Source organism: Pseudophryne corroboree, chromosome 1 (assembly GCF_028390025.1).
Source record: "Pseudophryne corroboree isolate aPseCor3 chromosome 1, aPseCor3.hap2, whole genome shotgun sequence".
Taxonomy (NCBI): domain Eukaryota; kingdom Metazoa; phylum Chordata; class Amphibia; order Anura; family Myobatrachidae; genus Pseudophryne; species Pseudophryne corroboree.
Window position 1 is genome coordinate 827,741,216 of NC_086444.1, and position 16,279 is coordinate 827,757,494.

At 47.2% G+C, this 16,279-nt stretch overlaps 1 protein-coding gene across 1 annotated transcript in view; it reads right to left on the bottom strand.

Moving 5' to 3' along the window:
* Nucleotides 1-16,279, bottom strand: part of FAM47E (family with sequence similarity 47 member E) — a 116,508-nt gene that overhangs the window by 64,342 nt on the left and 35,887 nt on the right. Inside the window, exons 4-5 of the mRNA XM_063919722.1 lie at nucleotides 15,218-15,390; nucleotides 13,217-13,379 (exon numbers count right to left, since the gene is read on the bottom strand). Coding sequence (XP_063775792.1) covers nucleotides 13,217-13,379; nucleotides 15,218-15,390 — 336 coding nt within the window. The remainder of the gene's footprint in view (nucleotides 1-13,216; nucleotides 13,380-15,217; nucleotides 15,391-16,279) is intronic.

The following is a 16,279-nucleotide window of genomic DNA, read 5'->3' on the forward strand; positions in this document are numbered from 1 at the left end:
AAAAGAGGAGTGAGAACAATACTCATTGTTCCGGATTGGCCAAGAAGGACTTGGTACCCGGAACTGCAAGAAATGCTCACAGAGGACCCATGGCATCTGCCTCTCAGACAGGATCTGTTGCAACAGGGGCCCTGTCTGTTCCAAGACTTACCGCGGCTGCGTTTCACGGCATGGCGGTTGAACGCCGGATCCTAGCGGAGAAAGGCATTCCGGATGAAGTTATTCCTACGCTGATAAAGGCTAGGAAGGACGTGACAGCAAAACATTATCACCGTATATGGAGAAAATATGTTGCTTGGTGTGAGGCCAGGAAGGCCCCTACAGAGGAATTCCAGCTGGGCCGTTTCTTTCACTTCCTACAGTCGGGAGTGACTATGGGCTTAAAATTAGGGTCCATAAAGGTCCAGATTTCGTCCCTATCCATTTTTTTTTTTTTTTAAATAATGTTTTATTGATTATATAAGGATATAAACATACAGATGCAACGTTGTAACAATAGATGGCATATAAGGAACGAATGACATATTATGATCAGGAGGGAGGGGAACTCAATAGATCTATCAATAAATAGTTGTCTCGCTTGCCTCCATGAAGACAGATTACCAAAATGCTACAACTATCCATTAAAGTTAAGAGAAAGGGGGGGAAAAACAAAGAATATGAAGAAGGGGGGGGGGGAGGGGGGAGGGAGGGAAAGGTCGGCCAGTCCGAGCCACCGATAGATACAACTTTTCGATGTAGGTAAGGTCCAGACAACATCTCAAATAATCAGCATCAAACATATAGAATGTAGCACTAGGTATTAGATGCTAAATGGTTGTCAATGGAGGTTCAGCGTTGAAATGCAAGGTCCATGGTGTCCATGTCTCGGTGAAAGAGAGTGGGGAGTCTCGAAGAGAGGCCGTAATTCGCTCTAACTTATATGTGAACCAAATTGCATTAATAGTAGCGACCATAGTAGGAGGGGCCACAGATTTCCACTTGGATGCTATTAGACATTTGGCTGTGTTCAGAATATGTTTAATTAGGGCTCGTTGATGGCGCGAGGTGTTAGGGATGGGACGGGAGAGTAGTGAATAAAAAGGTGAGTCCGGCACGGTTAAGTGCGTAACTTCTAGAACCAATTTATGAATTTGTCCCCAATATTGACGAATTGTTGGACAAGACCACCAAACATGCAGCAAGCTCCCCCTGCAACCACATAATCTCCAGCACTCGTCCGAGCACGTTGGATAAATAGAGTGTAATCTAGTAGGTACCAAGTACCAGCGATAGTACAATTTATATGAGTTTTCGGCTATACGAACCGAGATAGAGCTCTTGGTAATTTCCTGTCTAATATCCTCCCATTCCTCTACGGTTAAGGACTCCCCCACCTCCCTCTCCCACGCCAACTCGTGACTCTCCTTGGGGGGGACATTGTGTGACAGTAACACTCGATATATGCGTGAAAGGAGACCCTTCGTTAAGCGAGAGCCGCAGCACCATATTTCCAGGGGGGTAGCTATGGAGGGATTGGTGGGTTTAGGGAGTGAACCGTAGAAGTGTCTAATTTGCAAAAATTGGTAAAATACCGAGTGAGGGAGCAAGTAGCGGGATTGTAAATTTTCGAAGGATGGGAATGAGGAAAGAGGGGCAATGTCCTGAAGGAAGAGAATATTGTGTGTTGTCCAGTGTTGAAATGCAGCGTGGTTATTACCCGGTGGGAACAGTGGGTTGTTCCATAGAGGAGTTAGGTAGGGATTGTGGGATCGGAGTTGATAGAAGCGAGTGCAAAAATCCCACACTGTCAGGGAAAAGCGCACTGTTGGCAAAAGTAAAGTAGAGGCGGGTCGGGAGCGGGGTGGGGACCACAGCAGGGTTGCAAGTGAGAAGATATGGAGAGATTGTGCCTCAATGCATGTCCACGTTCTCTGCGCTGGAGGTGAGTGCCAGAGGACACATGAAGCTAGGTGTGCGGCTCGATAGTATCGAGTAAGGTCTGGTACGCCAAGACCGCCTTCCGAGCGGTGTTGTTGTAATAGCCGTATCTTAACCCTGGGTTTCTTCCCAGCCCATATAAAGCTAGATATATCCCGCTGTAGATTCTTTAATATTTTGACTGGGATGTGGATAGGCAGGGTTTGCCATAAGTACAATATCCGTGGTAATAAATTCATTTTGACTGCTGCTATACGGCCAAACCAGGAAATAAATAATTTATTCCAGGCCGCAAGATCTGTTTTAATCTGAGATATCAGTCGTGGGAAGTTAGCAGCATATAGCGATGAATAAGATTTGGTTAGATAAATACCTAAATATTTAAGTTTAGTATTTTGCCATTTACAGGCAAAGGAAGAGCGTAAAGTAGTGATATCCTGCGGGGGGATATGTAAATCTAGGATCTCTGTTTTGTCTGCATTGAGTTTATAGTTTGAAATGGAGCTATATGTATGGATCTCCTGAAAAAGCTGTTGTAAGGACGTGTATGGGTTAGTCAAAGTCAGGATGACATCATCTGCATATAGAGCGATTTTATATTCATGGTTGTCCACCAGGACACCTGAGATATTGGGATTCAGACGGATTTTCGCCGCCAGTGGTTCCATAACTAGGGCAAAAAGTAAAGGGGAAAGTGGGCATCCCTGACGGGTGCCATTTTTGATAGACAGGGGCGAGGAAGTGAGGCCATTAACCAGAATTGACGCTGAGGGGTTATCATAAAGCGAGGTGATGGCATTATAAAATGAGCCTTGGATACCGATTGCTTGAAGAGTATGCTGTATGAAGGGCCAGGCTACCCTATCAAAGGCTTTTTCCGCGTCAAGAGCCACCACCAATGTTGGGGTGGCGTCCCGATGGGAGAGATGAATGAGATCTATAAGGCGTCTAGTATTATCCGCAGCCTGTCGATTGGGGATAAAGCCTACTTGATCTGGGTGTATCAGTGTGGGAAGGTGAGGGGCAAGTCGATTAGCCAGGATTTTGGCGAATAACTTTAAATCTGTATTCAATAACGATATGGGTCTATAGTTCTTTAGTTCCATAGGATCTCGATCAGGTTTGGCAATAACTACAATATTGGCTCTGGTAGTCGCTGCATCGAGGGAGTTCCCCTCCATCAGCGAGTTAAATAGTGAATGTAACATGGGGAGAAGGGCTTGGGAGAATTTCTTATAGTATATGGCAGTATATCCGTCTGGACCCGGTGCGGAGGAGCGACGGAGCTGCCCGATTGTGAGGAGAATTTCTTCGCGTGTAATAGGATCATTGAGCAATTCAATGTCCGTTGTGGATAATTTCGGTAATTGACAAGAAGAAAGATAGTGTTGGATATTTGTTATATAGTGTGGGTCAGTAGCAGCCTCAGAGGGGAGGTTATAGAGGGAAGCATAGTAATCCTGAAAGAGGGAAGTCATCACTTTAGGGTCAGTCGTTGCGGATCCGTCAGGACATCTTAATGCCAGGATTCGATTGAGCGTGCGTTTCTCACGCAGTCGCCGAGCCAAAAGTGTATCCGCCTTATCCGACTTTTCATAGAATTTTTGGCGGATCCATAATAACGATTTGATCGTTTTCTTTGTGAGTATTTGGGTTAGTTGCCCTTTCAGGGCAAGTATCTTTAAATATAGTTTACGTTTGGGGAAACGCTGATGACGGAGTGTCATAGATGCTAATTCGGTCTCCAGATCTGCGATCCGTTTAGACTCAACCTTCCTCTGAGTTGATGTAAGGCTAATAAGGAGCCCCCGCAACGTTGCTTTGTGAGCTTCCCATAATATTGTGGGCGATATTTCGGGGGAGACGTTATCATTTAGGAAGTGGTGAATCGCTTCCTCTATTCGAGTCACATTATCAGACTTAAGAAATAAGGACTCATTAAGGCGTCGCTTGCGGGAAGTCAGAGGTCTATGGGGACAAGCAAGATCAAGCAGAATCGCATAGTGGTCAGACCAGGTGGTCGGAATCACTTGGGCTCCCAATAGGGATTGGGTGGAGTCCCTATCTACAAATACATAATCAATACGCGTGTATATATCGTGTTGTGGGGAATAGTGTGTATAACCCTTAGCAGAAGGATAAAGTGTTTTCCAAGCATCATATAAATTATGTGCGGTGACACAGGTCTGAAGGAGTTTAGATAATTTGGCGTGAGGAGAGGGCCCTACATCTGGACGGGATCTGTCAACATGGGGATCCATTGTAGCATTGCAGTCACCGGCCATAATGACCCAGGAATTCGAGAATTTAGAGAGGTGGTCAGAGAGCGTTCTAAAAAAGGAGCCTTGCTGCATGTTTGGAGCATAAATTGACGCCAGAGTAATGGGAGTTTGATTAAGGGATCCGGAAAGAATCACAAATCTGCCATGGACGTCACAAATTGTGTCTTGGACGACTAAGGGTAGGTCTCGATGAACCAGGATGGCAGTGCCTCTACGTTTAGTTGACATTGTGGAGTAGAAGGCATGAGGATAGCGTTTAGAGCTTAAGGAGGGGTGAGGGGTCTTAAAATGGGTTTCCTGTAGGAATATGATATCCGCCTTTTGTCTGGCGAAGAACTGAAATGCCATGGACCGCTTGGTCGGGGAATTAAGGCCATTGACGTTAATGGATAAGACTTTCAAAGTCATGGGGGTCGAAGGTCTGAGCAGCTCAGTAGAAAGGGTAGCTCTGGACATGGACGACCTTGGGGTATGAAAGAGGGGGGGTAGAGAGAGTGGTAACAGGTAAAAGAGATCGTGTAGACGACCTGTAGGGTTAGACCTTTTCCTAGAGGCGGGTTAGGTCTAGGAGTGAGGGGGCGGGCACCAAGCGGGCGGCCCCTTCGGGGTGTGGGATCACATCTATAGTAACACATAACTAGGAAACGAGGAACATATAAGAGGGTATAAGGAGGGGGAGGTACATTCCGCGAACCAGGACAGGAGGGGAACGGAAAGTTCAGATCAGGCAGTAAATAGAGATAAGTAGAAAATAAAGGACAGCTCTATCATCATACATATTGACGATTACTGTGCGAATTTACATAGATTAAACCAAGGCATCTCAAGGCATAACATTAAGGTGGTTCACCATATTGTACGGATAAATCAATGTCGGTGCTCGACCACAATAATGTCTATAATCGTCATCTCCAGGGTCGGTGTCCGAGTAGCCCCCTCGGCTCTAGCAGTAGATTAGCCTTCCCAATTCAAGGCACGCAACCAGCAAAGGAAAGAGGGACCACTCTGAACCGAGACACAGGAGGCTCAAACTGCGCACAACTGATCTAGCTAATAGACCCAGATGGGGCCAATAATATTGTATAAACTAAAGTGTAAGAAACTAATGTAACATATGGATTATATCAAGAGAAGAATCAGTTGCAAAACAGCCCATTTCTCTATAGTGAGAGTCAAGGTGGGCAACATGTAAGGAGCTATATCCCCGAAGTAGGCAAACCGAGCCCGGAGGGGCAGACCGTCCCGCGGAGCAGAGCAGGCGGTGAGACCGTCTATCCCCAAGGGCGCGGCCAGCCCCCCCTAGGTCAGAGCCGCCCAGCAGCGCCATGTAGGGACGAAATAAAACATCTTGGAATACTGAAATAGGCAGACCTTAGAGATCTAACATGTAAACTAATATATCAGTATGTCATTATAACAGTAAACATGGGAAGGGTTCAGAAAACATTGTCCAGTACAATCACTGATCCGAAGAGGGGATTCCGCTCGTTTATTTAGTAGACCATTCGGGAGTAGGAGCCTCAGGTCTCCCAGGGGGGGCGACAGGAAGTCGCTTTCGGATCTCGTCAGGAAGAGACTCAAATAAGCCCAAGGTTTTGAGAAAATCATATCCCTGGGAGGGCGTTTTTATCGAGTGATGAGAGCCATCTTTCGTGACATGAAGCTGGAACGGGAAACCCCATTTATATTTGATGGAATTATCTCGAAGGACTCTAGTGATAGCGGTCAGGTCCTTGCGCTTTCGGAGTGTGGAGGGGGCTAAGTCCTGGAAGATCTGCAGTTGGGTTCCAGAATAGAGAACCGTTTGTTGATCCCGTGCCACCATCATAAATTTCTCTTTCGTCTTGTAATAATGAAACCGCAGGATGACATCTCTTGGGGGTTGGGACGGTGGTGGACGTGGGCGTAGAGCTCGGTGTGCTCTATCGAGAAGGAGGAGGTCCTTTGAGACTTCGGGGATCATGGTTTGCAATAGGCCCTCTAGAAAGGTCGGGAGGGTCTCCATAGTAACGCTCTCCGGAATGTTACGGATCCGGACATTGTTCCGGCGATTCCGGTTGTCCATATCTTCTAAGTGTTCTTCTTGCTGGGCAATGTCCGCCCGGATCTCCGCTAGTTCCTGTTCGACCACCACCTGGTATTGGCAGACTTCATCCACTTTACGTTCCAGGGTATCCGTGCGGGTGCCGAGATCAGCTAGTTCAGTTCTAAATTCAGTCAGGATTGACCTCATTTCCGTTTGAATGGTCTTAGTGACGATTGCCACTACATCTTGGGTCGTAAGACCTGACTTTGGTGTAAGATCGTCATCGGCATCCGACTGGGGGTCCACAGAGGGGGAGCCTCGTGATGTTGCACCTGCTTTTTCCCATGCTCGGAGGATACTAGGCTTAGCTTGGGCAGGTGTTTTGCGATTCTTTTGTGACATGGCGGAATGATAGAGGTTGATAGCTGTCCGGTGGTAATACCGGGCCAGTAGAGTTGTTGACACGGTCACGGGATGGGCTGGGAGCAACTTCCAGAGATTTGATAGATGTTATGAAATGTGAGGTCCTAATCACATCCTGGTCGCAGAATGATTTAGTGTAGAGCTGGTATCATATGAACCTCATTTGGTAGTGGGCATAATAAGTAGTAATTAAGTGTGGAGCACAGGCGGCATCGTCGAATGAGGTAGGTAGTCCCCACTAATGCCGATCCCGGTAGCCAGGTGGGAGAAGAGAAAAAAAGAAAAAAGGAGGGGGGGGGGGCACGCCCACCAGGTCACGGACCAGCCAGTGACCGGTCGTCGTGCAGCAGGATCTTATCACTGAACGTGTGCCCACTTCAGCTGATGGCACAGCACATCGATGAGTCGAGCCTGTTGCCCCACCACACGCCTCCCGCCTCTCTCCCGTCTCTCGGGGTCCCGTCCCGCTTCTTGATCCGTGCTCCGGGGCCTCAGTGCTGCATGCAGAGTGTTGGAGGCTGGACGGCCGGAGGTCGTAGGAGTCAAAGCAGACCTACTATGCTGCCCAGTGAGCCATCCACAGCCGTGAATGGACTCGCAGCGGGGCAGGGGGCCTCTCGCGATCTCTTTGTGCTCAGCGGAAGCCTGCAGGGGAGGGGGGGGAAGAGCCCGCTGCACGGGGTAGCCCTCACCCCAGTGTGCTTATAGGTGATGCGGCACGAGGGTAGTCGCAGAGCGATCTATGATGCCTCTGACAGACCGGGGGGGGGGGGGGGGGGGCGCCGTCTGGCTGGCGTCCGGATCGTGGCAGCAATGAGCGGGTGGTTGATTAGTGCTCGCGGGGGGGGAGGGAGCTTCTGTTACCTCAGTGTCGCCGGGTGTATAAGTCGGAGGCCTCGGCACGGTATCCTCCGGTCACCGCCGAGTCTCTCCTCTCCTTTCGTCCCCCAAGGTGGCCGCCGCACGAACCCTGCAGTGCCGTTGGGCCGGCGTCCGGATCGTGGCAGCGATGAGCGGGTGGTTGAGTAGTGCTCGCGGGAGGGGAGGGAGCCGCTACTACTTCAGTGTCGCCGGGTGTGTAAGCCGGAGGCCTCCGCAGAGTATTCTCCGGTCACCGCCGAGTCTCTTCTCTCCCTCCGTCCTCCAAGATGGCCGCCGCACGGACCTTGCAGCGCGTCGCTCAGCTCCAGTTCGTCAGCAGACGGGTCCCGCTGGACGGGGATCAGCACTGGGCTATCTGTAGGGATGTCCGCCCAGGGGACCAGGACCAGGCTGGGCCCACTGGCGCTCCAGGAAGGTAAACCACGCTGCGGGGGGATGCTGGAAAATCGAGGCCCCGGTTTCTGTGCAGCGAGTGGGCCGCAATCCGCAGGAGCCAGTAAACCGGCTCCCCGATTCGGCGGTACCGACTCACTGTCTGCTCCAGCAATGTAGGGTGCTGATCCAAGGAGTTTGGGTGCTCATATAAGGGTGAGGAGGCTTATTACTAAACATATACTCCCAGGTCCCTGGGAGCTCATGAGCATCACAACCTCCACGTTCAGCATCCAGGCCACACCCCCCCCTATCCATTTTCTTTCAAAAGGAACTGGCTTCTCTTCCTGAGGTTCAGACGTTTGTTAAGGGAGTGTTGCATATTCAGCCCCCTTTTGTGTCACCAGTGGCACCTTGGGATCTCAACGTGGTGTTGGATTTCCTGAAATCCCACTGGTTTGAGCCACTTAAGACCGTGGAGCTAAAGTATCTGACGTGGAAGGTGGTCATGCTATTGGCCTTAGCTTCGGCTAGGCGTGTATCAGAATTGGCGGCTTTGTCATGTAAAAGCCCCTATCTGGTTTTCCATATGGACAGGGCAGAATTACGGACTCGTCCGCAATTTCTGCCGAAGGTGGTGTCATCTTTTCATTTGAACCAACCTATTGTGGTGCCTGCGGCTACTCGTGACTTGGAGGATTCCAAGTTGCTTGATGTAGTCAGGGCTTTGAAGATCTATGTAGCCAGGCTGGCTGGAGTCAGGAAGACTGACTCGCTGTTTATCCTGTATGCATCCAACAAGCTGGGTGCTCCTGCTTCAAAGCAAACCATTGCTCGCTGGATCTGTAGCACGATTCAGCAGGCTCATTCTGCGGCTGGTTTGCCGCATCCAAAATCAGTGAAAGCCCATTCCACAAGGAAAGTGGGCTCTTCTTGGGCGGCTGCCCGAGGGGTCTCGGCATTACAGCTTTGCCGAGCAGCTACTTGGTCAGGTACAAACACATTTGCTAAGTTCTACAAGTTTGATACCCTGGCTGAGGAGGACCTTGTGTTTGCCCTTCGGTGCTGCTGAGTCATCCGCACTCTACCGCCCGTTTGGGAGCTTTGGTATAATCCCCATGGTCCTTACGGAGTCCCCAGCATCCACTAGGACGTTAGAGAAAATAAGATTTTACTCACCGGTAAATCTATTTCTCGTAGTCCGTAGTGGATGCTGGGCGCCCGTCCCAAGTGCGGACTTTCTGCAATACGTGTACATAGTTATTGCTTAATAAAGGGTTATGTTATGTGGGCATCCATTGTTGATGCTCTGTTGTGGTTCATACTGTTGACTGGGTAAGTTTATCACAAGTTATACGGTGTGATTGGTGTGGCTGGTATGAGTCTTACCCTGGATTCCAAAATCCTTTCCTTATAATGTCAGCTCTTCCGGGCACAGTTTCCTTAACTGAGGTCTGGAGGAGGGGCATAGAGGGAGGAGCCAGTGCACACCAGTAGTACTAAATCTTTCTTAGAGTGCCCAGTCTCCTGCGGAGCCCGTCTATTCCCCATGGTCCTTACGGAGTCCCCAGCATCCACTACGGACTACGAGAAATAGATTTACCGGTGAGTAAAATCTTATTATTAAAGGATCGGATTTTTTTTAAAGTTACTTTCATTAAATGTACCCAATACAACTGCAACAACTGCCAACAGCACCTCCCTCCCCTGAGTAGTGTGACTTGTCCCATGTAATTATGTATGTATGATGCCTTGAAGAACCGTTATAGGTTCTAACTAGACCCAAGTGTTTAGAAATGTGACTCAGGTGTCCAGCCAACTGCACCAGACACGGAAATACATGTGGTGACCTGATTTTGTATTCCTGAGTGCTGTATACCTTTACCACAACCTGGTATGTAGTGCCAAAGGGACCCAACTGTTGTGTGACCCCACTTCTGGGCTATCGAGATGCTGCTAATGGTTGAGCATGTTTGACAGATTGGAGGTTGAGTCGAGAGCTTCAGAGCATCCCTAAGCTAGGGTATTCCCATCTGTGAGTCCAATAACTGCAGCCTCAGTGTTCAAGTTGAGGCTGCACTTGTCAGTGTTCCTTGTATACCAGAGGATAGAGAAATGTGAATCGTGCACCAGTGTGGCACTGTGTCAGGATTCAATGGAACATCACTAGGGATTCCCACAAGGGAATTTGGGCTTTGCGGCAGTAACCCCACACGTTGTGGTACCTGAGTGGAACCAAGGAGCGACTAGGAAGAGACTTGTCACAGGCGGAGCCACGGAGGCGCTATAGAGGGTGTATGAACAGCAGGAGAACTCAATGGTGACAGCAAGAGAAATGATGCTGGATGTAGGGGTAAGAAATATCTGCAGAATCTACAGGAAATGGAGAACTACAGTGCAAGACTGTAGCAGCCAGGCTGTACGGCACAAATCCAGACAAGGATCTAACACTTGTGCCGTCCAGGGACCTGATTTAGATGTGGACGGAGAAGCTATCGCTGCTGCTTCCATGAATAGCTGTAATATGGTAATGCACTGCATGTATTACTGATCCAAGCTGCACCCTAAGACCCAGCATCGGATCATCTGCGACACTATGAGCCGGCTACTCAACCCATCTGTACTTTACGGCATGCGCCACATCAGCATCTGGACCTGAATCAGACCCAGAGGTTTAAATAATGTGCCTAATCATTGGAGGGCATGCTCGTTGAGCTATTAAACCATGTGTAAGGACAGCACAGCTGTTGTTGAATGGATGTGCACAACTCAGCATACGGGCACTTATCCATACTTAGCTCTGCATGTTTAATGTGAGTGTACATCCATTTATATGCAACTCTATGTTTGACCTCTATGTGAGAATATCAGCCCTTGTGTCAAGTAACTTTGCTGACTGAAGTAACTAAGTGAACTGAGATACAGCATGAAATTGTAAGATGTTAATAAAGTCCAACCTTATTTATTTTCGTCAAGAGAAATTGTCTTCTGCCGGTAATCGGTATACTACTATACCTGCTGTCTTTACACTAGAAGTACTTTGCTGGTATTAAAGCTACATGTGCAGAGATACTTGTATGCTAATTTCCATATAGAAGCCTGAGGTAATACAAGCTGAGCTAGAGCCAGGTACAGTAGCTGACCAAAGTGTTCCAGCAGCAGGTGTCACTGAGAGAATGCACCTACACCAATCACTGGGTAGTATACCATACATTCTGTTCTTTAAAGCTTTTCCCCACATCTGCTGGAGCCACATTTGGTTCCCCTAAACCTAGTGATGAGCGGATTCGGTTTTACTCGGTTTTACTCGGTTCTCAAAACCGAATCTTATTGGCTCACTGATGTCACGTGTTTTGGATAGCCAATAAGATTCGGTTTTGAGAACCGAGTAAAACCGAGTAAAACCGAATCCGCTCAGGGCCCGGCTAAACCTGATGTTTACTTCCCTCAAGGATCACCCACTGGAGTTAGGAAAATGCCAGTGACATCACATGTCTAACACAACCAGTGGTAACCAGTGCTTGCAGATGGGAGAGTGGTGCTGGTTAATGTAGGATACTCCACTAACCACAATGTGTTCACTTGGGAATTTTTATTTTCTTTTTTTTTGTGGTCACTGGAATTAATGGATTCCATTTCATCACCTGTTTACTTTCATTTACTAGGATTTCCAATGGTCTTTCGGTAAGCAACAGAGACACAGACAGTACGTCATGATTACACTGCCTGTAAAACACATGATAGTGCGGACAAGCCCTTATCCTGGGGCGATTTCTACCATGCATTGAGAGGAAGGCCATTGATAATGCAGATATATTAATTGCCCCTTAGCTCCTTATATAATGTTTTTAAATACACCAGTGTGCTTTAATATAGCGAAGAAACACTGCCACGAATCCTACTTATTACCACTTGTCATAGGTTATAGGGGGTAATTCAGATCTGACCGCTAGGCAGCGATTTTTGCTGTCCTGCGTTCAGATAGTCGCCGCCTACAAGGGGAGTGTATTTTCGCTGTGCAAGTGTGCGATCGCATGTGTAGCAGTGCTGCACAAACTGATTTTGTGCAGTCTCTACGCAGCCCAGGACTTACTCAACTGCTGCGATCACATCAGGCTGTTCGGGATCGGATTTGACGTCAGACACCCTCCCTGAAAACGCTTGATGCCGCCTGCGTTTTTCCGGACACTCCCTGAAAACGGTCAGTTGCCACCCATAGATGCCCTCTTCCTGTCAATCTCCTTGCGAACGCCCGTGCGAATGGATCCTTCGCACAATCCCATCGCTGACCGGAGATCCCCGTTGCAGCCATCCATCGCGCCTGCGCATTGTGGTGTATAGGCATGCGCAGTTTGGCTCTGATCGCCCGCTGTGCGAAAACGCACAGCAACGGTCAGATCTGAATGACCCCCATAGTATAATCTCCTGGGTAAATCATTTTCTGGTGACAGGTAAAACAAGTAGGAAGTGTAATAAATGCAGATGTAATTTAGGTCAGGTGTAAAGCGGTCACTGAATTTGCTCATTCCTGGCCTCTGGAGTCAGCGGTGCATACAACCAATGCGCAATGCCGATGTGCATGTAGTAGAGCAATTATTTGCATGCATTACCCTAAGCGTACGCGCAATCGGGTCAGACGTTATCACAAATGGGGCAACAAAGTGATGGGCGTTCCAAGCTGGTGACAGGGAGGTGACCTGTAGTAAACAGAAAAAACATTGTGGGCGTGCTATAAGAGTGGCGCGGGCGTGCCTGTGACAGTAGTTACATTCTCAGACGCACAGCCACAGATGCTGAAACTACACCTGCCATAGTGCTGCTGCGCGTGCTGAGGGTGGGAGCGATGGTGCTAGCAATGGTACACCGATGGTGGTGTGTCAAGAATTTCCGGCAGTGTAACAGCGTGTCTCTGTACTGCATATTCAGGTGCACACTTGTACATGAGGGGCGAGGTGGAAATAAAATTTGAGATTATTACTGTGGCAGCTCTTCCAACAGATGCAAGTCCACTTCTGAATCATGTCCTCTATCTGATTGCTGAGTTGGCGTATACAGTAGTACATATCCGGTCATTAGTTAATTGGGCCAAACAAATGGATATCTGTACATTCTGCTCAGTAATAACCATGTGTGCTGATGAAATCACCGATTTTTCCAACCATCACAACCAAAATGAGAACACGATTGTGCTTTGAAAAGACAAAACAACTATAACTCGCTGACATTCAGAAACATAAGAGAATATGTGGTTATATAATAAAGATTAGTGCTATCTTCTGACTTTACGTATTTATTGAATGATGCCACTTACCAATGAATTCACCCAATCACAGAACTCCTTGGTCACATGCTTGACACGTTCATTTGGTGCAGGAGTGAAAGGATGGGTTATCTTGGACTTTTTCTCTTCCTGTACAGTCTCTTCTTGCTTAGAAAGCCAGGTGTATGGATTTTTAAGCCTAGATTGCTCACTCCTTTAATAATGATATTCACAAAAACATTAAATTGAAGATATGTAGATTCATGTAAAACAACTCATCTCTGTAAGTTATATTGCAATTATCCTGCATGAAACTTCCTGTGGAACGGTGCATGTTTATTGTTTAAACTGCTTTTGCTTTTCACTAGAGTCTATCCCAAACATGCTATACCAGCATATTTACTGGTGAAATTGGCCTAAAGGTAGTAGACCTAGCACAGTATATGAATACAATTATATAAAACTTTACATTCAAAGTCAGGGGTTGATTGGCCAATCAGGAGCATGGGGCAGTTCCTGATGGGCCAGGGCAAGCTCAGAGGTGCCCTCTTCCCCCTTTCACAGACAGTACTGTAGTGATAGTGGGACAGCTGCAACCACAGCCAATAATGCTACTGCCCACCAGGATGATGTGCGCAATACACCACACTGTTGTCCCCTGCTCTCTTCCTTTTGCTCTGAGATAAGCTGTGGGTAGGGACTAAGATGTCATGACATATTGTCCCCAAGTGAGTGAAGAAGAGGAGTGGATGGAGCCTGAAGCTGCAAAGCCATCCTTAGTAAGACTAAGGGCCTAATTCAGACCTGATTGCTCCTCATCGTTTTTGCAGAGGTCTGTGATCAGATAGGTGCTGCCCATAGTGAGTGAAAACCCGCCCCGTTCAAGTGTGGGAATGCATATGTACGCCGTGCAAAAACTTCACCAGACAGCGAACATCTGCAAATCCATTCGCAACTCACTCACCATCTAATGTTTTTTCCCGTCTGTGCAGTCTGTGCGCAGCACAGGACTTACTCTTACAGTGCAATACAAACAGGCTGATCGGGGCCGGGGGTGATGTCACACACCCTCCCACGAAAAGCTTGGGAACGCCCGCGTTTCTGCTGACACTCCCAGAAAACAACCAGTTACCACCACCAAACGTCTGCTTCCTGTCAATCAACTTGCTTAAGCCTAGCGATTGAAATTGTCACACCATTCTTTTACAGTTTGGCCTTCCACCTGGGCAGTACAATCCATATACATGTGCAGTCATTTGATAATCGCTCGTCATGCAAAATGGCACAACAGCGACCAGGTCTGAATTAGACCCTATGTCAGCATGTACCTAATCACAGCATTTGGATCATATTGCTATAAAAGTGTGGACAAACACTAAGTAATAAATAAAACACTGAACAGTCATTAAACAAATCTTTATCTGAAGCTACAAATGCCTTTTGAGACTACAAACAACTGGGAATGACAAAATGTCTTGAAATTGTTGCATGGGCTGGTCTTCCCTATGAAAGATGAAATACTGTACAGAAATGTGAGTGTGGGATTGTCAATGTCCCATTGGTATATGTATGAGATATCCTTCAGTCAGACTATGCAGGGTACTGTATCAATCTGACTGATTGTGGTCAGTATTGGAAAACAAACACAGTGATGAGGGAACTCATATGTATACCACCAAATTCCAGGAAAGATAAAATTGTCAGTTTCAATACTGAAAAAGATGATGAGGAGGGGTACCCCACCACAAGCCCTGCCCCCTATATAGACCCACCCCTTATTTAGGACTGCTTTAGTCATTTTCCGGGGTTGTTTTCCACCCCAAACCACCACTGTTACGTGCCACTAATACAAATATGTCAAGGTGAAAAATAGGCATTTTCTTACTGATTTTAAAACATTGTAAATCTATTTGCTTACTGGAAGTATCCATAATGGTGACAAGACTGTACAAAGATACCACTTCTACAATGACTCCAGATGCTATTTCTAGGTTGTATACAAGATATACAGCGCTGTGATATGAGGCAAGAACACAACTGAATAACCCTTACATTGCTGATTGCCTGGTACTGGTGTGACGTGATTTCTCGCTCTGCCACTCCTGTTGGTCAGTAGGTGGAATGCTGCTCTCTTCCTCTTGCTCCTCAGGAATGGCTTCATAGCATCCAGAAGCACTTTTTAATCTCATCTCAGGGTCAAGAAGGTCCACAATTTGTTCAAACAGCTTCACAAAAAGAAGTAAATACAATGTACTTTAAATAGTCACAAAGTGCCTTTGGAAATTGATAGTATTGAAAGTAATTAAAACGTCATTATAAGAACAAACAGGAAAATCTGAAGTCAGATTCACATTATTTATCAGAAACCAGCCTAAAAATGCAATAATTGCTGTTACTTTCTGGTCATGTAATATACAATGATGTAACTACCAAACACCAAACCCTACTGTGAGGAGCGATGCTGAAAGATGTAATGAGGAGGATGATGTTGGCAGTGTCTGATAACCTCCCAATCAGGGCCAGTGCTAAGGTGTTCGGCGCCCTCCTGCAAACTATCAATTTTGCGCCTTTCTACAAAAACAAATGTGACCAAACTCAACCTCAAGGCTGTAACTAGATATTTTGGTGCCCCCCTCCCCCTCAAGATCCACAACATGGACAGTGCGTGCCAAAGACATGCCGCAAAAATATGGGGGCATAAAAAAATTACGTAAAGTATAGCGGCATAAAATAATTACGATGCACAGTAGTCTCCATTATTCAAAATTACGCAACACAGTAGTACCAGTTATATACATTACGCCAGGTAGTGTCCCTTATATAAATTACGCCAGATAGAGCCCCCTTTTACATATTGCACCAGGTAGAGCCAGTCGCACATCATTCCAGGTAGAGCACCCTCTTACACATTGCTCAAGGTATAGTCTCCTTTTACAATGCCAGGTAGTGCCCCTTTTACAATGCCAGGTAGAACTAGTCACACATTATTCCAGATAGAGCACCCTTTTACACAATGCGCCAGGTAGAGTCCTCTTTTATACACTGAGAAAGGTAGAGTTCCCTTTTACAATTTTGCGCCAGGTAGGGCACCCTTTTACACATGCCGCTTCCCCC